Genomic DNA, 27105 nt, shown 5'->3' with positions numbered 1-27105 from the left:
CAGTGTGTTGGCAGTGCAAAGCTTTAGCAGCCCCAACATTCAAATCAGTGCACAGAGACACACAGTGCAGGCTTAAACCTCCAATACCAAAATTGTGGAAGACAGGAGGGCAAAGTGCGACACTGCAGCAGCCCAGGCCTCCCCCGTGGGGATTTAGGAACACAAGAAAACTGTTTTCTTCACTGGTGCCTTGGTCATTGGGTCTCTCACAGTGTCAGTCCCCAGTGTGCACCACCAGGATTCACCAGTGATGAGAACAGAATCCCCCAGCCCAGAGGGGTGCAGCCTTTCCTGGGGTGGGGATTAAAAAGGGGAGTGGGTGGGGAGGGCCAAGTGGCCACACCTGGGGTGGGAGGAGACTCCAATAGAGCATGGGAGCTCTGGGATTTGAGGGGGGAAAGGGGGCAGGTGAGGGACTTCTGGGGTGTCAGGAAATGAAAGGACTTGGGGGAATGGGAAAAAAAAACACCCTAGAAGTGGGTAGATTCAGATTGGATGTGAGGAAGAAGTTCTTCCCCATGAGGGTGGTGAGAGCCTGGCACAGGCTGCCCAGGGAGGTGGTGGAAGCCTCATCCCTGGGAGTTTTTAAGGCCAGGCTGGATGTGGCTCCGGGCAACCTGCTCTAGTGTGAGGTGTCCCTGCCCATGGCAGGGGGGTTGGAACTGGATGATCATTGAGATCCCCTCCAACCCCAACAATTCTATGATTCTAAAACGATTTTGGAGTTTGGGCTGGATGTTAGCATGAATTCTTCCCAGCAAGAGAGATTGGCCAATGGGATGTGCTGCCCAGGGAGGTGGTGGAGTCACCATCACTGGAAGTGTTTAAAATAAGACTGGATGAGGCACTCAGTGCCATGGTTTACTTGATTAGATGGTGTTGGGTGATAGGTTGGATTTGATGATCTTGAAGGTCTTTTCCAACCTGGTTAATTCTGTGATTACATTTGCTCAGTTCAGCCTGGGGCTCTCAGCAAAAAAAGGCAGGGAGTGTTGGGGGGAAGCATGAAGGAAGGAAGCAAGTGGTCCAGCAGCCCACAGGTTAAGGGGTTTGATGTTTGAAAAAAATGCAGATGCTTGCCCAATGAATCCTTTCTCTGGATGCAGCCAGCCCCCAGCTGGGTTTTGCCCTGAAGAGATGGGGCTTTGAGTCACAAGAGGCTGTGGCTGGGGAGGGCTCAATCCGTTGGGATGAAGCAGGGACATGCTGAAATGCCACCACAGCACACATTGCCCCACAACCCTCAGGTGTTAGCAAGGCAAGGCATAGCTCTGCCTTGGTCTGCAGAGAGCTCCTTCCTGCAAACTGACACCTTCTGCTTCCATCCCCTCTATCCAAAGCCACTGTCAAACTCTCATGAGGTCTTTCTCTGCCCACCTCTGCCTCATCAGCTCTCCTAGACTGAGGAGACATGGGAAAAATACCAGGTATCCTCCCTGATTTGGGTATGGCATACCTGCCTTTTTAGGAACCATCTCCAGAGATTGGCTGCCCAGGCAATAGGCAGCACCACACCCTGATGGGAAGGACATGGCAAGCTGGTTAAGTACAGTCTTTGCATTTGCTTAGAGGGGTCACCCTCTTCCTGGCTGCTGACCTTTAAAATGTCAGGCTCCTCATTTAGAGAGCAACAACTGGTTCAGAAAAGTTTTAAGTGTCTGTGCTCTGCTCAAGACACATTTGCAGATGATCCCCCACTGCCCAGTTTCCCTTTCCCTTGCTCTCCCCAGGATCTCAGCATTTATCACCTTGCCTGCTCCCAGCCCTGTTGTTCCTCCAGGGCTTAACATTCTTTACGCCGCAGAGTCCCACTTTTATCCTTTTGGTTTAGGTTGGACATGAGGAACAATTTCTTCCCAGAAAGGGCTGTTAAGCCCTGGAACAGGCTGCCCAGGGCAGTGGTGGAGACCTCATCCCTGGAGGGACTGAAAAGCCACGGAGGTGTGCTGCCGAGGGACTTAGTTTAGTGCTGACCTGGCACTGCTGGGTTAATGGTTGGACTCCATGATCTTAAAGCTGGACATGGTACCTTGGGACATGGTTTAATGGCTAGGGCACTCTTGACAGTTGGACTCAGTAACCTCAGAGGTCTTTTCCAATTGAAATGATTCTATGATTCCAACCAAAATGATTCTGTGACTCTATGCTACAAAGCCATTTCCCGCTCTGGTTTCCAATTTAGGAGTTCCCTTTGCAGGACCTAAACTCTGGGGTTCTCAACAACTAGAACACTGGCTGCAGGGCAAGGGGGACAAGTCTGGCTTCCCTCTGGAAAAATAGAAATATTTAATCTTATTCTTACAGACTTGTGCAAGCACTGCAGCTGGGGGGGAGGAAGGTTCCCCACCATTTAACACATACAGAATGTATTGATACTACTCTTGCTCCAGCTACAGAAGTATAAGAAGACAGTGTAGCATGGGGCTGTGTTTTCATATAACCAAGACCTAACCTCCATAAAACCCAGGGAGAGACTCACATCTTCCATCCCCTCTTCTTGGCCTCCAGCTTGAAACTCAGCCAGGCAAGCTGTGCTTTCCCATCATTCAGTTTTCCCAGGGAGAAGCATTTCAAATCCGTGCCTGGTCCCTAACCCTGCCCCTCCGCCCTGCCCTTCCCCTTATCCCACCCCCCAGGGAAGTCACAGGAGTTGGTGAGTGTCACACATTTGCTATCAGCAGCCACTCCTGGCATGGAGGAAGACAGCAGCATGCTGCCATGGCAAGCCTGTGGCTGCTCCTGCCTGCCAGGAACTTGGATTGCCCCATTTATTTCCTGCAGAGCCAAAAGTGTTCCTAATAGAGCATGAAGGGATTAACAAACCTCTAAGTGGCATCAGATATTAATTCCTAACAAGTGTGTCTATTACAGATTAAGAAGGCAAAAGTGTATTGTACTGAGGAGCCTGCTAATGTAAATACATTGAATTTTGGCTAATCTTCAGCTGCCTGTCAATGTTAACTCAACCTTTTTTAGAAACTGGGGAGGGAGGTGTAAGGAAGCAAAACAAGCAAGTGGTGGTACCACAAAGGCAAGGAAGAAAGAGCATCCTTGCTTAGCAGAGGGTAGCATGTTTGAAAGCCAGGAAACCAGCCAGCTGGAAGAGAAACATCTCCCTGATGAACAGAAAATCCTTTGGAAATGAAAATAAATCTCAGCTTACTCATTTTTATCAGTGGACCAGGAGCAAACCTGTGTTCCAGCGCTGGCACTGCAGCACAATGCATAACTCAGCCAACATGTGCCTAAAGAACACCCAGGCTCTGCAGTCTCCTGGAGTCAGTTACTATGGCTTAGGGAAAAGAAATCCTGTGTTTACAAGCCAAGCATCAGGAGCACCCCAAACCCACCAGCTCTGATTGTTGCTGACACTGGTGCCCCAAAATCCGTCCCCTTTCACAGGCTGAGGGTAGGAAGCAGTGAATGCTAAGAGGGCTGAAAGCACTTGTGCCTGCACTGGGTCAGGCTGAGAGCCTCAGGACCAGTGTCTAAGGAGATTGGCAGTGGGAGCCAGCCTCAGATCCAAATCCAACACCCAGGCTGAGCTGTTTCTCGGTGCCAAGCCCAGCATGCACCAGCCCTTTAAAGCCAAGCAGCGGTGGGAGTGTGGCCAGAGCATCTGCCCTCACAGCTGAGCTCTGGCTGGGACTTGGACCACACACAGACAGGTTTCCCCCTCTGCACTGAGGCTGCAGCAGGGCCACAAAAGAGATGCTTCCACTCTGAAAAGGCTTTTTAATTACTTCCAGCAGTTACAGTCCAAAAGCACTGCAGGCTCCTTCCAGAGCAACGTGCTACTGTCCCACGGTGAATACAGCCAAGCATAAGGAGGGTGGTGAGCCACTGGCCCAGGTTGTCCAGAGAGATGGTAGAAACCCTGTCCCTGGAAACATTCCACATCAGGTTGGCCAGAGCAACCTGATCTATAGAATAGAATAGAATTAACCAGGTTGGAAAAGACCTCTGAGATCATCCAGTCCAACCTGTCACCCAACACCATCTGATCAACTAAACCATGGCACCAAGCACCCCATCCAGGCTCTTCCTAAACACCTCCAGGGATGGGGACTCCACCACCTCCCTGGGCAGCACATCCCAAGGGCCAATCTCTCTTTCTATGATGAACTTCTTCCTAACCTCCAGCCTGAACCTCCCCTGGCACAGCTTGAGACTGTGTCCTCTTGTTCTGCTGCTGGGTGCCTGGGAGAAGAGCCCAACCCCCACCTGGCTCCAACCACCCTTCAGGGAGTTGGAGAGAGCAAGAAGGTCTCCCCTGAGCCTCCTCTTCTGCAGGCTAAGCAACCCCAGCTCCCTCAGCCTCTCCTCATAGGGCTTATCTAGTTGCAGATGATCCTTCTGACTGCAGAGGTGTTGGATTAGATGACCTTCAATGGTCCCTTCCTATCTAAACTATTCTGTAACACCAAAGACATTTGAGCTCCTTCATGTCACCATCCATTCTCACTCTTAGCTAACACATCCTCCCTGGAGGAAAACGAACTGTTCCTGTCCCACAGATGGTCCCTGCTCAGCATCCCAGATCTGTGTGCATCATTGTTTCAGCTTCAGACATCTCTTTCCCTGCTGCACATCAGGAAGGCACTTCCTCCCCTCTCTCCAGTGCATGCTGTCAGGTAACCCATGGATTTTAAAAGAGTGAGAAAGGTAATAGGAAGGAACAAATGATTTATGCTGCTCCTGGCCAGTCACCTGAACACAGGCTGCCAGAACATATTCTCTCTCCATTGTCTGCAAAATTTGCTGCTGAATGATCAGGATTACTTGTGGCAGGGTATTTGTTCTCCATTCAATTTTTGCCTTCTTTAATTTTAACAACTATAATAAACCATCTTCAATAAATACAGCTGACCCACAGAAGACAGCTAATTAAAAGTGAAGCCAGAGCCTGGTACTGCCAAGAGCAGAGGCAGACGTGCAAGCACCAGGGCAGGAGGCAAAAAGCAGTGATTTTCCTCCACACAGGGTCTGCTCTGCTGCCCCTGAAGGGACTTCCCAGGGCTTAAACCAAAAGGCAAACACAGGGAAGTCCTCCTAGTGAGAGAGACATGGCGATGGAAGCCATCAGTGAGATTTCAGTGAGGTGGCAAGAGAAATGACAGAAGTTGAGGGTCACACAAGATACCTGTGGTGGTGGCAAAGGCCTTCTAAGGAGTTCCTACATGCTGGTCACCTCCACCCAGGAGTACATTGCCACTGCCACACTGGAATACATAATTCATATCCACACACTCATTCATAATACACTGAGAGCACACACCAACTGAATCACTGATGCAGTTTAAAGCAAGTTAAAACATCTCCCTACCAAAGGCAGAGAGCTTCCAAGGGAAATTCATTGAGCACCAACAAGAAGCTTTGCATAAATTCATCTCACATCCACCCCACGCCTTTGAGAGCAGTTTAAGAAACAGCTTGGGGTGGTTACACCCTGCTACCAAGGGAGCAGGACAAAAACAGACCTTTTTTTTTTTCCCTGAGCTTAGTCTTAACAGTGGAGCTCAGATTTTGCAAGGAGAATTTCAGGGCAGGCAGATGTAGAGTGTACACTGTTGGCTCCAGCACCTGGAGAGGGCCTCAGTGAGGGACAGACACATGCAGACAGCAAGGATGGTAATACCCTATTTTGGCTTTCTCTGCCCTTTCTCTGTTGCTACCTGCTAATGCAAGCACTCTGGGTGAGCCAGACCACAGGGACACTCAGCACCTGGCCCAGAGGAGGAGCCTGGAGTCTGTTTGGAGCCTGTGTCATCTGCTCAGAGGGCAGGGCAATCAGGGTGGGTTTGACCCATCAAGCAAGGAAAATAAATGAGTACAATATTTCACCTGAAACAGCCTCCAGGATGGATACAGCCATGACTCACTGGTTCAGTTGGCAGCATTTGGCAGTGATCTCCATGCTCCAGGAAAGCCAGGGCAAGAACCAAGGCATTATGAATAAAGCTCACGGGTTTTGGTCAGGGATCACAAGTAGGTAACAGCTCCATAAATGTTTCACAGTGCCCTTCACTGGATGCCATCATGCCACATAGACACATCTGCTGCACAGCCCCTAATTAAACCTCTCAACTTGAGCTCTGAAAAGAAATGTCTTTAGAAGTCTTCTTGGCTAATTGAGTGGCTTTTCAAAGTCTCTTTGGGAAACCATGATCCCTTGTTTCCACCTTCCACAACTTGCAACAAGGCCATTAAATCTGCTACAACAACATATCCCATTCACTCCTGTCCAGCCTGAAGCCTCTAATGAGGTTTGCAGAAGAAAAATCTTCTGTGGGTTGGGAGATGTGGGAAAAAAGCCAACAAAACACCCTGTCTTCTTTGGGTTATGTTGCATGTCAAACCTTAATTGGTGCTTTTCAAAGCAAAGCAGGAGGGTTTGGAGAGGCTGCCCTGCTGATCAAACGTTCAGCCTCAAATTGCCAGGCTAAAACAGTGACCCCTGCTCGATGTCCCCTCCTCATGTCTCCTGGGAGCCACCCCAGCGCTGCTGTTCATCCCTGACTCTTTGTATTAAAGGAATTGAAAGGAGCAGCCAAGAGACAGAGCAGATCCAGCAGAAGAGCCTCACCTAGAAGAACACTCAGGCTGCATCACACAGACACACCAATCCCACCTCAAAGGCTGAACACAGGTCTGCTGCCCCACTGCTCGGTGCCACACAGCTAGTTAGATCTCAGACATGAGCATCTCTTTGCTCTGCCAGACCTCCATTCCCTAAGCATGGGGAGCAATGTTTCCTGAGGGTGAGAGTTTTGATGAACCATGTGAGGATGCCCATAGGCAGGCAGGTCTCAGACCACCCTGGACCTCCAATAGTGATAAACACAGGCAGGAAGAATGCTTGGTGGATGAGTTAGGCTGGAAAGTCAGGCGCTGTACCAGACAGAAAGATGGTTTCCAATGCAAAAGAATTGATCTAGCCTTCTCTTCCCTGTCTGACCCCTCTGAGTGGGGTCCAGCAAAGAGCAGAGGTCAGCAATGGCCCAAGGGTTGATACTTTTGCTCAGACAGTGCTTGTGGGAAGACAACCCTTTGGGTCAGCATCACCAGCTGAGCTTTTGATGGACCAAGGTATAATCTAGTAAGGAAGTGGGAAAGTGTGATTAGGTACCTGACTGTCTTTGAGGTCCAGATCTATTTATCATCAACACAGAAATGTCAGGAAGCCTTGAGGGTTATGCAGTTGTTGACTTTTACCACGAGTTTAGTCCAGCAGCTGAATTTTTGAGAGGGAGAGGAAAGAAGGGGTCAGCAGCACTGAGAAGGGAAGGTGCTGGGCAGAGAGGGCAGGAAGGAGCTGCTAGCACAGCCTTGGGGTGGACCAACATGTAACTATGCTTCACAGCCATGAGGCAGCAAGAGCTGCAGACTGCCAAGCACAGCTGAAGAAGGCCAAATACTAGGTGATGCTGATTTTTAACACTTTTTATTTTCAGTTTGGCTTGCCATTCTAGCTGCAGCTTTTGCAGCACAAGGTACAGCTAATGGTGGAGGGCATGTGTGATGGCCACCGATACTGCAATGATTTGTACTGAAGAAAGGGCATTCTGCAGGATACCAGACAGGCACCTGAACTGTCACATATCAACTGAGGTGTCAGCAAGCCAGTTGCAAGGAGGGCCATGCACTCAGTTTAAACAGAGCAACTTTCCCAGCTGTGGATAAGCCCCCAGCTGCATTCCCCGACCACAGTCACGTGCAGGTCACATTCACACCGACAGTGCTTACATTGCCTGCCATCCATGAAGGCTTTCATGGGACCTTCTATTTTGGTAGCCTGCCCTCTCAGCAGGGAAAAGCTTTAGGAACAGGACAGGAATAGCCATTTTAGAGAGTGATGGGTCATAAACTGGTGCTGTGTAGAAATAGGTGGGATATGGACACCTATGTTGTGGAAAGTAAAGCTCATGTGCTGGCTATGTCGTTGGCTTAAGTTTCTGGACCAGATTCAAACCTTGCTCACCTCAGATCTTCTCTGGCTTACATCTTGTACTAGGCAAACCACACACAGGCCCAGATTAAACCACTCTGCTGCTTAACTGTCAGCCTGTAGCACATGAGGCTACAGCAGTGAATGAAGTCCTAACCCTGTGCAGCTAATCCAGGGTCTGCTCTACAGAATTCAGGTGGTCCAGGTAAAAAAGTACAAACCCACCCCTTGATTCCAAACCCACCCCTTGATTCCAAACCCACCCCTTGATTCCAAACCCACCCCTTGATTCCAAACCCACCCCTTGATTCCAACATTCATTTGCCAAAGAAAAAGTGGCATAAGAGGAACAGGTCCTAAAAACTGTCAGTTCTTCAATTCTGTTGCACACAGTGTGCAGCAGCACTTGAAGGTGTCTTCATGCCTTTGTGGGAAGGAAAAAGCAGCCTTGAAAAGTCACCAGGAGCTGAGAAGTGCCCTCTCAAGCCACGATCATCAAATCCTAAGTTCATGGGTTTAAGGGGTGAAGAGAAGCACTGTAGACAGCTGGTGACAGCCTGCAGAGCACAGCCAGCAAGCACCTTTCACAATTTCTACACTATCTCAAAATCCCTCATCTGGTTGATAGGTTTGTTTGTTGTTTTGGGAACAGCATGTCCCCATTTAAACAGATGTCATCTCTTCAAAACCATGTGCTGTGAACTTTGCAAGGACTTGGAAGGATACCTGAATATACAACAGAGAGAGCCAGGAAATTATACAGGAGCCCAAACAACTGAGAAACAGATCCAGACTTTCTCCTGGTAAACAGTTTTCAAGGTGCTGGGTTTTTTGACTGTCACGTGAAAACTACACTCTCTTAATGCAAAGCTTTGGGTTTTTTCCTTTCTTTTTAACCAGGTAGATTTAGGCTGGTCCTCTGGTCATGGAAGAACCTGCCAGATTTATCCAGACTTAAGAAAACCTGATTCATCACTGCATTTCTCCACTTCCATGTGGGTGGCTGCTAATGCTGGGTTTGTTATGCAAGAATTATAAGTATTCTCACTTTGACCTAATGACTTAATTTGGGTGCATCAGTGAGACATGAATAGCTCCAGGTTTCCCCCGGGTGTGAGGAGCAGTAGCCACACAGAAGGTAATTACCCAGGTCTGCAAGATAAGTGGGTTTGATGAGTGATAGCCCATTAATGCAGGGACTGCCAGGCTCATAGTAAAAGCGTGCTTTCAAACCAGGTGCAGAGTTGTGGCTGTGGAAGGAAGAGTTGTGTGTGCAGCAGGAGGCTTATTGGGTACTTGGGATCCTTTTATTCTGAAATATATGTGGAGGTATCATGGGCCTAACTTGTCATCATTGTAAGGTCTGGGAAAAGCATCCACAGCCACAATTCCCTCAGTTTTTCTTTCTTGATGCCCTGGGTGTCACATCAGTGAAGCCTCAGCTGGCTACCACCACTCACGTCCTGTGCAAGTGTATTTTCCAAAAGGGCCTCAACCTGACAAGCTAAGGTGTGGGAAGAAGTACTTTAAATCCTAAAACCACCTTGTGGGCAAGCACCCTGCTGAATTCCAACCAAGCTCTTCTTAACAAAATGTTTGCACAAATTAACAAGGTCATTAATGGCAGGTGCCTGCTGGTGTAAAACTCAGGACAGCTCCAGAACAGGGACATCTTCAACTGGAGCAAGTTGCTCAGAGATCCATCTCATCTGACCTGAAATGTCTCCAGCTGTGGGGCATCTACCACCTCTCTGGGCAGCCTGGGTCAGCATCTCACCACTCTCAGTGTGAAAAAAAATAATCTTCCTTTATATGTAGTCTAAATGAATCCCTTTGGGGTTTAAAAGTACCACCCCTTGTCCTGTCACAATAGGACCTGCTAAAAATATTGTCCCCATCTTTATTACCAGCCCCTTTAAGTACTGAAAGGCCATAATAAGGTCTCCTGGACCCTTCTCTTCTCCAGGCTGAACACCCTTAACTCTCTCAGCCTGTCCTCAGAGCAGAGGGCTTCCAGTCCCCAGCCCTTGAAACTCTGACCACATCGCTGTGGTCTCTTCTGGCTCTGCTCCAACAGCTCCAGGTCTCTCCTGTGCTGAGAACTCCAGAGCTGGACCCGGTGCTGCAGGTGGGGTCTCACTCACCTTGGTGTGTAAACCAGCGTCTCTTGAATTTCTATCTCTAGTTTTTCCCAGCTTTTGAAGCTTGCAAGCTCCACAGCCCAAGGGGACAACTGGGGCACAAGCATTCCAACCACAAAGCCATCAAACAGAGCAACACTGCTGGTTGAAGTGAAGGTGGGAAGCAGAGCTCGTTCTGCTCCCAGGAGCACAATCCTGCTGCCAGCTAACCAGGCTCCCCAGCCAGTCTGTTATGATGCTGATGTCTAAAGACATTCATGTTCCTCACGTGCCAGGGGCTCTATATCTGCCCCCACTGCCTGCAGTGCAGTTTGCTGCAAGGATTGCAGAGATGTTCAGAGTTTGCTTACAAAGAATAACAGCATAAATCTCCTGTAATGAGCTCTTAAGTGACTAACAGATATCTGTAGGCAGCTATTTAAAGGCCAGGCCCTGCTGGGATAGGAATGGGCACAATTCCATTGCCCTAGGTGGCTCTTAACCAAGAAGCTCTTTCCACCCCCCTATCCCTGCTGCGCTCGTGTTTCTCTCCTTTATCAGCTCTGCTACGTCCTCTGCAGGCCTTCAGCTGATCAGCCAGGTCAGCTGAAAACCAAAACCTCCTCCCAGCACTTGCACTTGAGATCACTGTGTCAAATTTATAACTTAAACTAGCTTAATCCATGCTCACACTTCATTGCATTTCATTGTAGACAACAGCAGAAGCTATCCAAGACAGCATGTGTTGAATGGCTTCATTCCCATCTACGCCTTCTCTAGATACGATACATCCAACTAATGGTTTGGGCCAGTTCTTGGGGCAGAAGTCACAAAGGCAGCAGCAATGGGAAGGTGACAACTTGACCAAACCACGACACTAACTCATCCCTGGTCACTGTCAAGTGAGATACCATCACCAGCTCCTCTGCCATTTTCTGCAGGGGCTTTGTCACCACGTGCTGAGTTTAAGGCTTATTTTCTTTTCCTTCTCTCCTCTTCCATGGCAAAGGTCCAGAGGAATCCACATCACCTCCAGTGCCCAGCCAAGCAGCCCCTTGGATGGGGCAGACCAAGGGCCATTTCCATGAATGAGAGCTAATAATTATGACAGAAGAGACTGAACTAAACCACGAGCACCCCACGCTCAGTTACACGCCAGGCGCAGGAGCCGCAGTGGCTGGAGATTTCAAGACAATACCATTCCCGTTTGCAGGCAGCAACATTTCTATAATGAATCATTAGCAATTAGGCTGCTCAGTCAAAATAACACCATCTTAATCTTTCCAAGAGAATCCTGGGCTATTTAACTTATAATTGATTAGCAGCTTTCTAATGAGAGGATTAAAGTACACAGTCGATAACTCGGATGATTGGCAGCTCTGCTCCACCAGCCCCAACCAGGATGTCTCCGTTTCCCTACCGCATGCCAATTAAACGATTAAGTATTGTTTACTGGGACTGGGAGGATTACAAGACAGTAGGTGGATTTATTAGCAGGGAAAGGAAAAACACTCCTACACAGAAGAAAAAGATTATTTTGAATGACTAACAGCTGTGCCCCTCTGCAAAGCATGACTACAGCTCACTGAATTGTGCACTGCCAGAAGGTTGTGCCCCAGCCCTTCTCCCCTTTTTTTTTTCCCAGACCATTTGCCAGGGTACTTGGATGGCTCCAAAGCATTCACCATTTCAGGGTGTGCCAGACTGTTTGTTGAGTTTATCATACAGATTGTTGTACATCCAGCTGCTTGGGATCATTGATGAAAGGAAGGCTATGGAGTTAGGATCATAGAATCAATAAGGTTGGAAAAGACCTCAAGAGATCAATCACCGAGTCCAACCTCTCACCCAACACCTCATGGCTACTAAACCATGGCTCCAAGTGCCACATCCAATCCTTTTTTGAATACCTCCAGGGATGGGGACTCCACCACCTCCCTGGGCAGCACATCCCAATAGCCCACTCTCTCTGGGAAGAACTTTCTCCTCACCTCCAGCCCAAACTTCCCCTGGCACAGTTTGAGACTGTGTCCTCTTGTTCCGGTGCTGATTGCCTGGGAGAAGAGATCAACCCCCATCTGGCTACAGCCTCCCTAACAGGTAGTTAGCTCACATTAGAGACAGAATCTCACTCCTCTGGGGCAGGAGACCAAGACATCTTTTAACAAGCAAGGGGTGCCTTCATTAGCAGTCTCTTAGTATCTGTAGGCACTGAACCAAATCACTTTGATGCAAGCACTTGAACATGGCAGGAACAATAATCTGCTTTAGCATCTTGCACCGAGAACATCTGATTTTACATGAATTAACAATTTATGCCAAGGAGTTTTGGAAGGAAGGGGAGGAGGGGGAAGCTCTTGAATTCACACAATCAGGCTCCATAGTTACCGTGCCTGAACCAGCCCCGTTGCTCTAACACCATGTGTGGCATATTTACTGGGCTGAGGAAAAAGCATAAATCAGGATGCTGGAAAGGTTTCCAAATTCATGACCTCTTGCCTGCAGGAAGCTGCACGTTAAATGAGACCATTCCTGAAGCTTACAGCCCCCCTTTGTCTTTCAGGTGACCCTTGAATCATCTGATCTCTGGACAGCAAATGTTACATGAGACGTTCTACTGAAGACAAGAACTGAAGATTTCTTCAGATCACCTCCTTCCTCCCCATCTCTGTAGGGCTCCTGCACAGGTCATGGGGTTAGCTTTAGCACAGCCAAAGGAAGCAAGAGCTGCCAGTTCTGGCTAAAGCTGCCAGAGCTCTCTGCTCTGGAAACTGTCTCCTCCAGTATGCCATCAGCACACAGTGCTGGATAATGACTCGTCTCAGATGGTTAATTAAAAAGAGCAAAGCCCCTGTCAGACCAATACCTCTGCAGGGTTGGACACAGCAGAAGCATGTTAAGAGAGCAAAATATTTTTGGAGCCTGTGAGCTTGTGTTTTCAGCAGCCTGTCCAGGGCTCTGGGCCCCTTCCTGGGATTCTGACAAACATCTCAAAGTGGAAGGTTTTCATTTTCCTGTGGAGGGCTGTGCACAGCACACGGGCCACCTGCAGTGAGACACACAAGCAGCTGGCTGATGCTCACACTGTTCCTTGGAGCTGTACCAGGTAAATGACTGAATTTCAACAAATCAATAAATTAAAGGCCAGGATGTCAAAGAGAAAATTGTGAAGAAGAGATCCCTGAGGATATTAAATACAGAGATATTACCTCTGGCTCTGGAAACCTCTGAGCCACGCTTTGTGGGGAGGCTGTACCAAGGTAAATATCACTGCATGGCTCCCAGAGCAGCTGCCATGAGCTGCAGTGGGATGGAGTGGCTGTGAGAAGCTGTGACCCCAAAAAGCTGCAGAGGAACATACTGAGCTAATCACAAGGAGTAGCAGGCTCTGTTATAAAGAGCTAAGCAATAGGAATGGCTGATGAAGCTGGCCACCATGACTGACAGATGTTGTCTCAGGAGGAAAAGCAGAACCTGGAAAAATGCAGGGAAAACCACTGCAGGGAATACAGCCCCAAGATCATTGAGACAACCCTACTCTGAGGGACTGCATCTGACATGTGCTCAGCCACCTCACCTTGCAGGATCCAACATGGGGATAGAGCTGCCAATTAACTCCAGACTACTTTGTGACAGCCTGTCACCTGGGTCATAAAAAGGAAAAGGCAGCATCCTGTTTGCCTGGCAGCATTAGTCCCATGCAGAACACCACATGAGGGTTGTTCAAACAATCTAGTTGTAGGTCACCTGCATTGCAAGCAGTGACCGTGGAAGCAGAACTGGAGAGGACTCTTTCTTCAGAGAACATCTGACCTTTATTAACAGAGCCAGCTGTCCCCCCTGCAGTGCCCTTCCAGGGCTGGGAAGAAGCAGGACACGTTTCAAAAGAGCACTTGCAGCCAGCAGCCTCACCAAGTCTGAGGAGCACCCTTTCTTCCTATGCTGAGAGGTGTTGGTGTCCTTACCCCACAAAGGCTTAGCACCCAGACCTGCTGCACCCTGGCAGTGACATCTCTCACCCTTAGCAGTTCTTATTCCTGCCCAGCACCATCTTTGACAATGAACCATCAATTTAACTGCCAGACATCAGTGCAGGGCTTGTGCTGGTGGTGCCTATCCATACCACCCTAATCTGATGAGGGGTCTTGACAAGCCAGCCCACCACCTTTACACCCAGTGCATTAACAGCTACTGGGTGGCAGACATGTCCCTGGCAATCCACACTCATTTTGTCACTTGGTGACCTAGACAAGAAGAGCTTTAGTCCTTCCAGTCTGTACAAGCATCCCTCATTTGAATTTTACCTGGACTATTACTGCCAAAAATGGAATAAAGATGAGGGGATGTAGATGTGGTGCTAAAGCACCTGGTTTAGTGGTGACCTGGCAATGCTCCGTTAACAGCTGGACTTGGTACTCATAAAGGTCTCTTCCAATCAAAATGATTCTATGACTCCATAAGATGTTCAGGCAAGCAGCATCCAGGGGGATATCTGCAAAGGGGTGAATACCTTTTCTTGTCTGCACAGCACAGCCAGCCAAAGAGACCACTCATCTATGAGCAATGCTCCCCAGGAACATTACAGGCTTAAGGGGTACCTGGCCTCCAGGAGGCAGCTCCATGGAGATGTGTTTGGCTGGGCAGAGTGGCTGATGAGTACCTCAAGGTCAGCTCTGGGGTATTTATCTCTGCTTTTTTGCTGAATCCAAATTCCCTTTGGATGGGTGAACAGGACAAGAAAATGCTTTTAAGTGTCACATGGTACCTGATCTGCTCACTGTCTTCCTGCCCATGTGCAGTGGACTGATCCAATCTGTTATTTGCCTGGATCACTTACTTTAGCCTTACAAAGGGAAGACCATGGAGGAGCTGGGCAGATCTTTCCCAGGGCGAAGGGCAGAGGTAAACACAAGGAGTTTGTTCTTGCTGATGCAAGCCTCTCTTTGGGCCCTCACCTGATGGTCATGTGGAAAAAAATGGAGTTGTTGCCCATCACTAGTAGCAGAGGTTGCAAAACCAGGATGTGTGGATGGGTTTCAACAACAGCGAGGGAACTGGTCTGCAATGTCCCTAGCTTTCCAGAGCTACCTCATGAGTCTCAGATACCTAACACCAGAGCAGACCAATGGGGTCCCAAAGTTCATCATCTCTCCAGCTTACCACCCACACCACAAGACACAGATTCACAGTTTGCCACTGGCACCTACCAAACACACCAAGAGAGCTGGCCCCATGGTGAGAGCTGCACTAAAATTTAACCCACATGACCTTGTAACCTGGTGAAATCAGCAAAGTTACAGCTTTGCCCTCTTGGCTGGGTTGGAACGACAAGTCTGTCTGGTCCTGGCAGGCAGCACCTCCTGACCTCATGCTGCAGGGAGAGGGCAATGCTAAACCTCCAAGAGCGACTTCTGAGCAGCTCCACTCACCCAACCTAGAAAAGCCTTGATATTGGCACAAGAGCTGAGGCAAGACTTTGTACTTGGAGTTCTGACTCTTTAGCCCCATCACAGCTGTTAGTAAATTTAATTGAGGCTAAAACAAAAGCGCAGCATCCTTTGGCAGGGCTCGAAAAGCAGTCACTGGAAATAACTACGTCAAGACCAGTATGTGAAAGTGCATCCTTTCAAGCTTTGTTCAGCAGAATAACATTTGTTGTTGAAAAGGAAAAAAAAAACAACAAATCACTGCTGTGGATTTCAGCTGCCCTGCAGAGAGGCTGTCCTGGAAAGTGGAAGGATGCTCTGGCAGGAGGAAGGCTAAACACAGGCTTTGCAAGGAACAGTTGCACAGATCAAAATCTGGAGTGGCATTTTCAGCTTCAGACTGAGGTGGGAATAACTAAGGGCAGTGTCTGTATGCACCAAAGACATTGACAGCTGTAGTCCAGAAACTTCACCAGGCTTTTCCTGATAGCAAGTGGCAGCTAAGACTTCATTACCAGCTGGCAACCCTGCCACTCAGCTCCATGGGGGCAGGCACAGCAGCCAGCAGAAAGCAGGCAGCATGTCTCAGAGGCAGCATCTAATATTTCATCAGATAAAACCTCCAAGCCTCCAATTAGGCAACAATTAAGGGCTCAGGAGGCTGTGAAGTATGACAGTTGGGGTGTCAAGAGCACAAATTCATGTTTCCCTGTAAGCAGCACTTGGAGACCTCTCCTCCTATACCAGCCCCCCCCTCCCTTTCCCCCGGCCCCCAACACTTCCATCACACTACTGCTCAGCAACAAATTTGAATGTCTTCTTACTCTGTCAGCTGCAATACTCAAATGCCCATGTTAAGAGGGCATTTACTCCTTATATACCAGCCAGCTCACACCACCCCTCACTGCCTCACCTAACTGCAGTGATCACACCTAGCCACAAGCTCTTGCATAAGTCAAGCATCTCCCTTTTAAATCTGGTAGGGATAAACCAAACTCTTCCCTGTGCTCCTCTGCACAAACCTCCCACATGTCTTTCTGCAAACACACAGAGTTTTGATGCATATTTAATTTTCTTCTTGTACAACAGGGAAAGAACAGATAGCAGCTCTTGGGATTTTAGCTAGGAGCTAAAACTAAATTGCTTTTCAGGGTGGAGGGAGGTCCTGGGACTGGACCCGTTGTGTCTTTTTCCCATAACTGTATTATCTCACAGCAAAGCAGCTCCCTCCTTGCAGGATCTTAAGTCATTTAATGAAAGCACCTTCAAGTTGTTCCACACCTAAGGACAAGATTTGGCTCAGAACAGTTGTTCAGCTTTCTGCAAGCACAGGCTGAGAACACGCATCGACACAGACCGCTCCGCACGTGTCCAGTGGCCATGCCTGTGTCCAGTCCTCCAGGAATCAAAGGACTGATATTCACAGGTTAGGTCTGGTTTCCAGGATTACCAAGAGGTGGATCCTCACATATCACTTAATTGTCATTATTTTTATGCTCTTCTTTGTGAAAGGGCCCCAAAATCTGGTGGGACTTCAAACCATGCTGACTTGCACTCTAGTATCACATCTGCTCTAAAAGTCTTTCAGCCAAAGAAACAACAACGCCTTTTCTGATGGCCAGACCCTGTAGACTGCAGGGCATTTGTGTGTTACTGCCAGGAGAAATGGAAAGACTGACACAAGTTCAATCAAGAAATGTGAAACATGAACGCACAGACTTACCATTTTTGTCAGCTCTTCGGAAAATCTGGAATTGAAAGAGAGAGAGAAATGTTTTTACTATGATGTTGTTCAGCTTCAAAGGGTGAAGCTCTTGGCAGCAGGACAATGTTCAATCCCTATGCACAGGGTGGGAGCCCTCACCCCAACCCCACAGGAGCCAATTCAGGTGCTTTTCTGAGCTCACCCTTCCCAAGACTCAGCCCAGGAGCCTCAGCTCCACATGACAGAGTATCACCGGGGTAGAATATCGGTATGGCTGCCTTTGGGACACCTGGTGAAAAGAAGCTAGCTAACCAAAGGCAGATTAGATTAGATGCTCTCAGGAGGTGCAGCACCTCTCTAGAAGAAGTAAGTAGAAAACATGGCTCTAACACAAGGAAAACAGCCATTAAACCAATTTCCACCAGCAGTGCAGCCAACCCAGCTGATTTCTCTGTCATCAATAATATCTCTTAAGCCACGGTTCACAGTTCTGTACTTCTGCAACAAGTCCTCTACAATATTATTATTATTATTATTATTATTATTATTATTGTTATTTTTAAAGCAGGTTTCCTGCGTGGGAAGGAGATTATATTTGGACTTAAAACTACAGCACGGTGGAACAGCCCACAGAGAGGAATCCAATAGCCCTTTCAGAAGAGGAAAGAAAAATAAGTGAAATGCAGTAAAGTGTAGGACAGGAGCATTTGTCAGGGAGGAAACCAGCAGCACCAGCCATGATTTTCCTGCCTAGTCTCCTCTCAGGAATAGTCCCCTGAAACAATGCAATTAATAGCAAAAGGCTTGTGCAAGGGTTGAAATTTTATAGGTTTCTGCCAAAAATAGCCCCCAGCACAGGTTTGGCCATAAATTACCCCCCAAACAACAACATGCTGATAAGCTAGGCAGAAAAGAGAGAGCATTCTCGTCGTCTCTCCAGGCCTGACCCTGTTAATTTAAGCAAGAGCAGAGATTTTTGGCTGTACAAAGACATTTCCCTGCGGAGGGAATAAAAGCACCAACAGGACAGATCAGAGTCAGCCATGAAATGGAATCTCTTCTTTTCTGGGTCATAAAATTATTACCGAAAAAAAAAATACAGATGCCAGAAGAGAAACTGCTGCATGAAACAAGAAACCCAAGAGACCACAGCGCAGTGCAGAATGTGGCATTTAAGCGAATATGACTTAATTAAAGAGTATTAATCATTCTTCTGGCCAAATTTCCTCCAAGGCTGCAGAAGGCAAAGTCAAAGCTGGACTTTCTGGTGTACTCTGCTTAGGCCATACCCAAATGGTAGGAATTACAGTCCCAGCTTCAACAGATGGTCATCAAAGCCTTACAATGATGACAGCTTGTGATTGCTCCAGAATTGCTTTATTTCTTGGGCTGACTTTCACTTTTTTTTAGACCAACTAGGAGAACCCTACCTATCTCCATAAATGTGGACTTCATTGAGGTTAAATATGAGTTTGGAAAGGCCAGGCAGTCATGGCTTGTCTATGGGAAGAAAGAATAAAGTCAGGCAGGACCCCAACAAGCCCTGTGGCTCTGGCACACATCACCGAGCCGTGACTAATACACCCTGCCCAGAGGATGAAGTAGTTCTCTTTTCCTGGTTTGGACACCCCAGTTCCTCATGAGCACCTCCAGACAAGGTGCTGCTTGTTCCTGGGGGTTTTATTCCATTGCCACATCCTTTCCTTACTGCTTTCACTGTTTTGACACAAAGACGTCCAGCCTAACCAGGAAACGGCAAGGTCTGCTTTAGTGTCCTGTGGCAGATGGCCACCACCACAGGCACAACTGGCAGAGGGAGAATGGGAAGAAAAAAAGAAAAGGGGAAAAAAAAGGTAAAATGTAACTTCAAGTAGGAGAAAGGCTCAGTCTGCAGCACTCTGCTCTGCAGAGCCACCAACCTTGCAATGAACACTTGGAGCAAGGGGGGAGGGGTGGGGGGGTGAATAAAGAAATGGAAAAAAGTGTTGAGAAATGGAAGTCTTTCTGTCCAGCCTCACTAAGTGAGCTTTTGAGGGCTTTAACTCTCCCAGACACTCCTAGAAAGTGTGACTGCTTGTTAATGAACACGTGGATGGAAGATCTCATCGGCTGTTTCACCTACCAAGTTTTATTCTGCTGGACCAAGCTGTTTAGTTCTTGTTGCTAATGAGCAAGGTTTACTCTTTCAAGTTAATTGGAGCCTCTTAAATGTGCACACACAGAGGGAACTTTAAAACAAGACACCTGGAGGGGAAGCAATTTTAGCTAAAGCCATCTTCCAGCAGAGGCAGGCAGTACATCAAGGCAGGAACACTGGGGGCTGACAGAGACATAATACACCCCATGATAGATGGGCAATGCAGCCAAATATGCTGCTTCTGTGAAGAGCCAGGATTTATGCTCTCACTCAGCAAACAAGGGTGCCCTCCCACACACAACAAGAGGATGCCCTCCATTCCTATCTTGAGTAGGTTGATGTGGTGTGCTGCCACAGAATTACAGAATGATAGGGGTTGGGAAGGGGACTTCTGGAGTTCCCCTAGTCCAACCCCCCTGCCAAAGCAGGTTCACCTAGGACAGGCCATACAGGAATGCAGAGCCTGTGTGCTGGCTCTCTGAAGGAAAGGTGTAAGATCTGGTGATGGAAAACCCCTCACAGCTCCCCTATAGGCCAGTGGGGCAAAGCCTGTGGGCAGCTCAGTACCAGACCCCCCAAGGAGCTTGGGGAAGGAAAGCTCCAGCGAGTTGCAGGAAGAAGGGGAGATAAAGGAGGATTCTGCATCATCTCCAGCACAGAGGCTGTGAAGCTGGCCCATCTCACAGGTGCTCTCTGCAGGAACTCCATTACTGCTCTTTTCAGCAGCCAAGTCACTTAGACTTAGTCAGGGTAGCAAAATGAGGAGGTCAATGACAATGGAGGTCATGAAACATTGATGGAGAAACCCTGTCCTGCCAGGCCCTCAGCAGTGATTGGCTGCCTCTGCCTCCACCCCAGCCCAGTATGGTCCCCAGTGGCCAAGGGCTTGAGAAACAGGAGCCGGCAGCACTGCAGAGCCTGAGCTGGGATGTTCTTTCCACTTCACCACCCCATCACCCCCAGTTCTCCAACCTCAGAGCAATGCACCACTTTCAGATGGTAAATGAGAAATTATCCCATCCAAAAAGCACTAAAGCAACGGTCTCCCCCTTGAGCCATGCTTTAAACCTCATCAGCAAGTCTCCTGAAGCACAGGGTGAGCCCACAGGACACCCACAATACAGAAACAGATCAACCCATTTAATCAGCTTTACCGAGGCAATGCATGCAGCTTGCTGTCTGCAGCTTCCTTGTTCCATTCACCAGGTGTTTAGATGAACAGCAACTCCATTTTCTTCGGGCCAAGGAGCCTCAGGATCTCCAACAGCTTTTGAAAATGTGCATTTTTGCTGCACTCTCAAATGGCTACTGCAGATATTGGGCTGGCAGAAGCAAGCAATGCCAAAAGCTGGTGGTAATAATAAACTGGAAAACAAATTGATGGCTTCAAATTTAAACATTCAGTTCTGCCTTCCCAAGGCTCCTGGATGAGAATGTGTGATGCTGGAGGCTGCTTAATGGAGGCTTTCTCTGAGACTTTATTAAATTCACTCCCTAACAAGCCCAAGAGTTATTACAGGCTTTGTAGAGTTTATTATCCTTTCAGCAGGTTAATATGATGCTGAATGCAACTGAGCTAGAATGTTCTTTTCCATCATGATCTTGATGCAGAACTGAGGATAAACAAAATCTAAGTCTCCCAGGTGAGGAAAGTGTATGGGTGAAGAAAGCATCCAGATAGCCAGACGTAGCTACAAACGCAATTCACCTGCTCAGTGCGCTCCTACATTCCTGTTCTTCCTTTCCCTTCCTCTCCCTGCAAGTCTCCACACCTCATTTGGAGACAAGACAAGGATTTATATCAGGTATGATGGCCTTTAGCTCTCTAATCCAAGCTACCATTAGGAATTTCCTCTCCTACAGCCTCTCTGTGTTGTTCTTTCCAGCCCTAACGTGAGAAAATAATGACCCAAAGCTTTGCCACTTTGGACTGCATCATTAAACATCATCAGGCTAATGAGCTTTCCCCCTGCAAGGAGAAAGGTTTGATTCAGGTGATTCAGTGACAAATATGCCAATGGTGTGGAAATACTCTCCCATCCAGAGTGGCTTCCCTTCCAAAGCAAGGATGTTAGAGAACTCCAGGTTTCATGGTATTTTTCCCCACTCCAAAGCAAACTATTTTGCTTCCCCCAGAGAACAGCAGTTAGCACCATGCCCTAGACTCTCCTTCCACTCTCATCCTCTCCTTCAACTTTGCCTAGATGTCCTAAATAAAAGTTGCATGAGATAGGGAAGAGTTGCATTTGATGTTACCACCTACACAGCACTAGAAGTTACTTCCCCATCAGCACTGGCCCTGGGTGCAGCTCCAGTTCAAGAGCTCTGAAGAGGAGGAATTTTTCCATGTGATATGTATCTTGCAGTGAGAAATTTGTGAATGCACAGAGCCCAGCTAGCCCCTGTCCCTGATTTTCAGCTGCCCCCTGCCAGCATGGCTCAAGGGGACAATTTCAAACTATGGATTTCATGTAGAGAGGATGAAGGAGGAGAAAAATAGTTTTCCCAGTTCACTCAGAGAAGTGAGAAAGTAAATGAGGACACAAGAAGGGAAGTGAACCAACCTTAAAAACAGAAGGGAACAAGTCAAAGCAGAAGGGGACTGAGAAAGGATCCCTGTGACTGCAATAGCTTTGTTCATTTGTGTTGCACTGGAAGCTTCATCACTCACAAAGCAGTCTGCAAACTGTGCCAGTTCTTGGATCTACATTTGGGGACATACCCTTGGCACAAACTAAATCCTTTGCATCTCCTGTCCAAGCACCTCACTCAGTCCTCTGGGGCTGAAGAAGTGCAAATCAGATTTGATCATGTAGGAGAGGGTGCAGGAGGACTCATAAGCAGAAGAGCTGGATTTGAAATGAGAAATGATCTTTCTGACCTTGTTGAAGAAGGTAGAAAAGGGATCTGAAATGAATGACACTGCTTCCCACAAGGGCATTTAAAACAAAGCCCAGGAGCAATGAATTACTGGCAAAGCCAGAAAGGCAGCAGAGATGTCACCACCCCTTGGAGATCACAGTCCTGCCACAGGGATGCTGTCTCCTACCCAAGGCTGGCCCTTATTTTAGATGTCAAGTAGGGGATGAGGTCTGCAGTGAGCTCTCCCTGGTGTACACCAAATGGGCATTTCTGCCTGCTGCTGCTGTGACTGACCAGGTTTTACCCAAGCTGGAGCTCAGACGTGAGTGCTTCAAGCAGTCCGGACAGCAGAGAAGGAAGGTAGCATTACCACAACCTCGCATCATAAACAGCTGACAGACACTGGTTAGCTACAGCAGATGGCACACACTGCCAGCCCTGAGCTGGTGGCTCTCACAGGTGGAGCAGCCATGTGCCATCCAGACCCAGGGAATAACCACCTCGAGACAGACACCCAAGGGCAAGCAGAGGATGGGTACAAATCCTTTGCTCCACTCCAGCCCCTCTGCTGATTTGAGTGACGTTGAAAGAGCTGACCATTACATGCAAAGTGAGGTTTTCCAGGTTCCTAGACTGACACATCACCTCTGAAGAGTGTCTGTCACTCCCTAGTTGGTTTTACCTGCTGCCTATTTTAGGCAATGGACTTAATTATCTTCTTCATTGGTTTTCTTCCAGGGTTTAGTTGATCTGCAGTTTTAACTGCTGCTTTACCCTTGGAAGCCTATGACTTTGAACTCAACTAGTAAACGTGAGTCAACCTTTTTTTAATCCCTTACCTAAAATGACACAGGCAAACTGAAAGAACAATGCTGAAACACCAGCTCAAAGTTAAGATTTATCCTCCAGGTGCCAGCAGCCAGGCTGAAGGAGGCCATTCTGGCCCTCTGCTCTACCCTGGTGAGGCCACATCTGCAGTATTGTGTCCAGCTCTGGGGTCTCCAGTTCAAGGGCGACAGGGAACTACTGGAGAAAGTTCAACAGAGCCTATGAGGATAATTAAAGGGAATAGAGCATCTCCCTTATGAGGAAAGGCTGAGAGACCTGGGCTGTTTACCCTGGAGAAGAGAAGGTTGAGAGGTGATGTGACCAATGCTTACAAATACCTTAAGGGTGTCAAGACGATGGGGCCAGTCTCTTTTCACTGGTGCCCAGCGATAGAACAAGGGACAACAGATACAAACTGGAACCCAGGAAGCTGCACCTCAAGGTGAGGAAAAAGATTCATTGCTGTGAGGTTGAAAGAGCACTGGAACAGGCTAGCCAGAGAGGTTGTGCAGTCTCTTTCTCCAGAGACTTTCAAGACCCACCTGGATGTACTCCTGTGTTGGTTGCCATAGGAGAACCTGCTCTGGCAAGGGGGTTGGGCTAGGTGATCTCCAGAGGTCCCTTCCAACCCCTACTATTCTGTGATGGTAAAGACACCTGACTCCCTTTCTCTATTTTGTTCTTCCTTAGCCTTGTTTGATTTCTCTGGTGGAAAGGGCATGAAGAACTTTGTACTGACCCAGCAGCTACCCACATGATCTGGAGGAGTCAGAACAAGCACATTGGCGATGGTCAAGACAAAAGAAAGCCAGAACAGAGGAGAAAGAAAAGGTGACTAAGTGACTTTACCCAACATTCATAACCACACACAAGCATGCCCCTCCTTCCCCAGCCCCAGTGAACTGCCTACGCAGCACAGCAGCTCACACAAACCTGTTGGCTAAATATACAACCTCCTAGGTCTTTGAATTCATCCACACCCACCAAAGAGCTGCACTGCTGCCTGGCTGGAGCTTGCTGCCTCCCCAGCACATCCAAGTAATGAAACATATGAATGAGTTAATTGGAAACTTTCCTGCTAACGTGTGAAAATTAACCTAAATGCATGTTCCTGTCTTTAGTCTTTGTATGAAAGGAGAGGGTCTGGCAGTGCACTTGAGGAGCCTATTACAGTGAAGCCACGGCTTCAATTGGTGTTTCAATTGTAGCTGGAGGGGGAAAAAGAGAGAAATTAGTTCTAAGGGAGGAGGGAAATAACTTCAAACCTCACATTTCCAGCATCCATTTCTACTTTCAGTAGGTGAGAAAGGGCTCCTGGTCCCATTGTGACAGGGAAAAAAAGATCAGGAGCTGCACAGCCAGCGCTATTGTATTTCCCTCCCTGTAAGCCATTCTGAAAGTTCATGGCTCATTTTCTCAGCTCAGACCTCGAAGTGGGGAGGGGGAAAAAAAAATCTATTTAAAGATGGTAACACTGAACAGAAAAGACACCATTATTGGGGGAATACTAGTCCTAACTCAAGAACCTCTTGTACAAACTTAACATTGTTTCCCAATTTCTGCTCTGAAGTTCAGATTCCAGATTGTTGTAAAACGTTTGTAATTTCAGGGGAGGTAAAAAACCCCAACAAACAACGAAACAAAAAACCCCAAACAAACGGCAACAGCAACAAAAACCCCACACCATCCTAAACAAAACAAACAAGTTAACTTAAAGGACATAGGGACACTAGTTGGATTTGTCCTTTCAGTTTCCCCTTGCAGCAGCATCTCCCACAACCCCACTGCTCTCCGTCTGCCAGCCCATCTCACCAGGCAGGACCATCCATCAAGGTTTCTGCTCCCCAGTCTGCCTTTGGTACCTCAATAGACCCAGACACGGTGGTTCATTCTGGGCCCAGAGATGCCTACCAGCCCAGGGTGCTCAGAGCTGCAACGAGGCTTGGGCTCACCAGCCCATGCCAACGCCCACCAAGGACGTGGGAGAGGATTCACCAAATTCTTCAGAAGACACGAAGGTGTGCCTAGAAAAAGCTACTACTGCCTAACTCCGAGGAGTCTGGAGGAGAGCCTGAGTTATCCTTTACTACAGCAAATGCCTCAGCAGTTTATTTTTGCATTCACTACTTTGGGGGGTTTTAAAGCTTGGAGATAGTAAAGCAGAGGGTCCGTGTGTTTAATTACTAGATGCTGCAGAATGACTGTGCTGATACATCCTTTGCTATCCGTTTGATTCCACCCCATTGTCCCAGTTCATTTAAATGCAAATAGCCTCGTTAGCTCCCTAATCAGGACGTCTGTAAATACCACAGAGCGGGCACTAAGCATCCCCCTGCCTGTCCCCGCCAAACTAGAATAGAATAGAATAGAATAGAATAGAATAGAATAGAATAGAATAGAATAGAATAGAATAGAATAGAATAGAATAGAATAGAATAGGAGGCAAGGGAGAGGAGCCCGGGTCCCACACACCCACAGGTATCCGGAACCACGCTGCCCAGCTCCTGCTAACACAGACCCTTACAGCTTCAGGGACTGGGGTACAGAATGCGGGGCAAGTGCAGGACCCAGGCTGCACCTTCATGCCTCACCACTTTCGGGGGTGCAGGACCCACGAAAGAAAGTACAGAATCCACACTGTACTTCTGTGCCCAGCCGTCCAGGAGATGTGGGACCAAGGTGCACCTTATTCCCAACTGTTCCAGAGCGTGCAGGGCAAGGAGGTGCAGGACACAGGCTGCACCCCTAGTGCCCACCCAGTTTAGAGGGTGCAAGAGCTGGACAAGTGAGGGCAGGATTCGGATTGCTATCCCATTCTTGACAAGATCAGGGGCACGTTATCTGCAAAAGTGTTGCCAGATCTGGGCACCACTGCGCCCAGCCTGCCGAGAGATGCAGGACTTGGGCTGCCTCCCATCCACAACCGGCCAAGGAATAACCCTGGTGTCAAGCCGGTTGCGGGGTGCAGGATCTGGCAACGAGGGTGCAGGAACCACAGCGCACTCCGGTGAGCCGAGCAAGGGGACACAGGAGCCGGGGTGCAACCTCGGGGCTGGTCCCAAGGATGCAAGACACGGGAAATTACACCGATTCCGAGCTGGTGGGATGGGTGCGGGACCAGGCAAAGAGGGGATACAGGCTCCCGGGCAGAGAGGGTTTGTTCAGTTGGGGGTTGCAGGACAAGTACAAGTACGAGCAGGATCGGATTAAGTCCAAGATTACCAGGATTAAGGACCTACAGTGCACCCCCATCCCCACCGGTCCAGGGGATGCAGGACCGGGAAAAGGGGTTGCAGGACCCGGGTACAACCCGCCCCCAACCGGTGCAGGAATGCAGGATCCGAGGAATAACCCCGACTCCGAGACGGTGTAGTATTCGGGCAGGGAGGGAGGCAGCAGCCGGCGTGCCACCAGCCGGGCCCCGGGGTGCGGGACGCGGGGACCACTCACTCACATCGAGGATGACGGAGGTGCCCTTCCTCTGCTCGGCGGCGGCTCCCGAGCTGAGCAGCTCCCTCTCGGCGAGGCTCTTGTCGCCCATCCTGGCCCCGACCCAGCGCAGCAGCCCGTCCAGCCCCCGGAGCGCCGGCGGCGGCTTGCGCAGCAGCCTCTGCACACCGGCCCGGCAGTACCGCGCTGCCTGCTCGCACATCGCTCAGCCCGGCCTCATGCCGGAGCTGGGGGCTCCCCCCTCCTCCCACCTCCTACTCCTCCCCCTCCTTCTCCTCCTTCTCACACCGCGGGCAGCGGGCGGAACCGGGCGGCAGGAGGACACCTGCCCGAAGAGTAAGGGAGGTATTTTTGGTTGGGTGGAGGTCAATCTAGAGCAGCCTCATACAGCCTCACCACAAAACATCCTTTTTATTTTTTCTGGGTTTGTTTGTATGCTTGATTGTGTGCTAAAAAGAGCATTCCTCTCACATGCCCTCTTCCCTCTGCAGCCCCCCATACCCCACAACACATTCTAGCAGCTCCTGAAAGGACAGCAGTGAATAAATTTCTTGCTAGGAAATGAAACTTGCCCCTGAGCTCCCGACCCCTACTCCAGAAAGTCTCTATATAATGACAAGCCAGTGATT

At 48.7% G+C, this 27105-nt stretch overlaps 1 protein-coding gene across 1 annotated transcript in view; it reads right to left on the bottom strand.

Moving 5' to 3' along the window:
* Positions 1 to 26712, bottom strand: part of NECAB2 (N-terminal EF-hand calcium binding protein 2) — a 93701-nt gene extending 66989 nt beyond the window's left edge. The window contains exons 1-2 of the mRNA XM_054170015.1: positions 26481 to 26712; positions 17218 to 17242 (exon numbers count right to left, since the gene is read on the bottom strand). Of these exons, the coding sequence (XP_054025990.1) occupies positions 17218 to 17242; positions 26481 to 26678 (223 nt within the window). The 5' untranslated portion in view covers positions 26679 to 26712. The remainder of the gene's footprint in view (positions 1 to 17217; positions 17243 to 26480) is intronic.
* Positions 26713 to 27105: the final 393 nt, after the last annotated feature.

The sequence above is a fragment of the Dryobates pubescens genome, chromosome 19 (genome assembly GCF_014839835.1).
Source record: "Dryobates pubescens isolate bDryPub1 chromosome 19, bDryPub1.pri, whole genome shotgun sequence".
Classification (NCBI taxonomy): Eukaryota; Metazoa; Chordata; class Aves; order Piciformes; family Picidae; genus Dryobates; species Dryobates pubescens.
The sequence above is the reverse complement of the archived record's forward strand: the minus strand, read 5'-3'. Positions and strand labels throughout refer to the sequence as shown.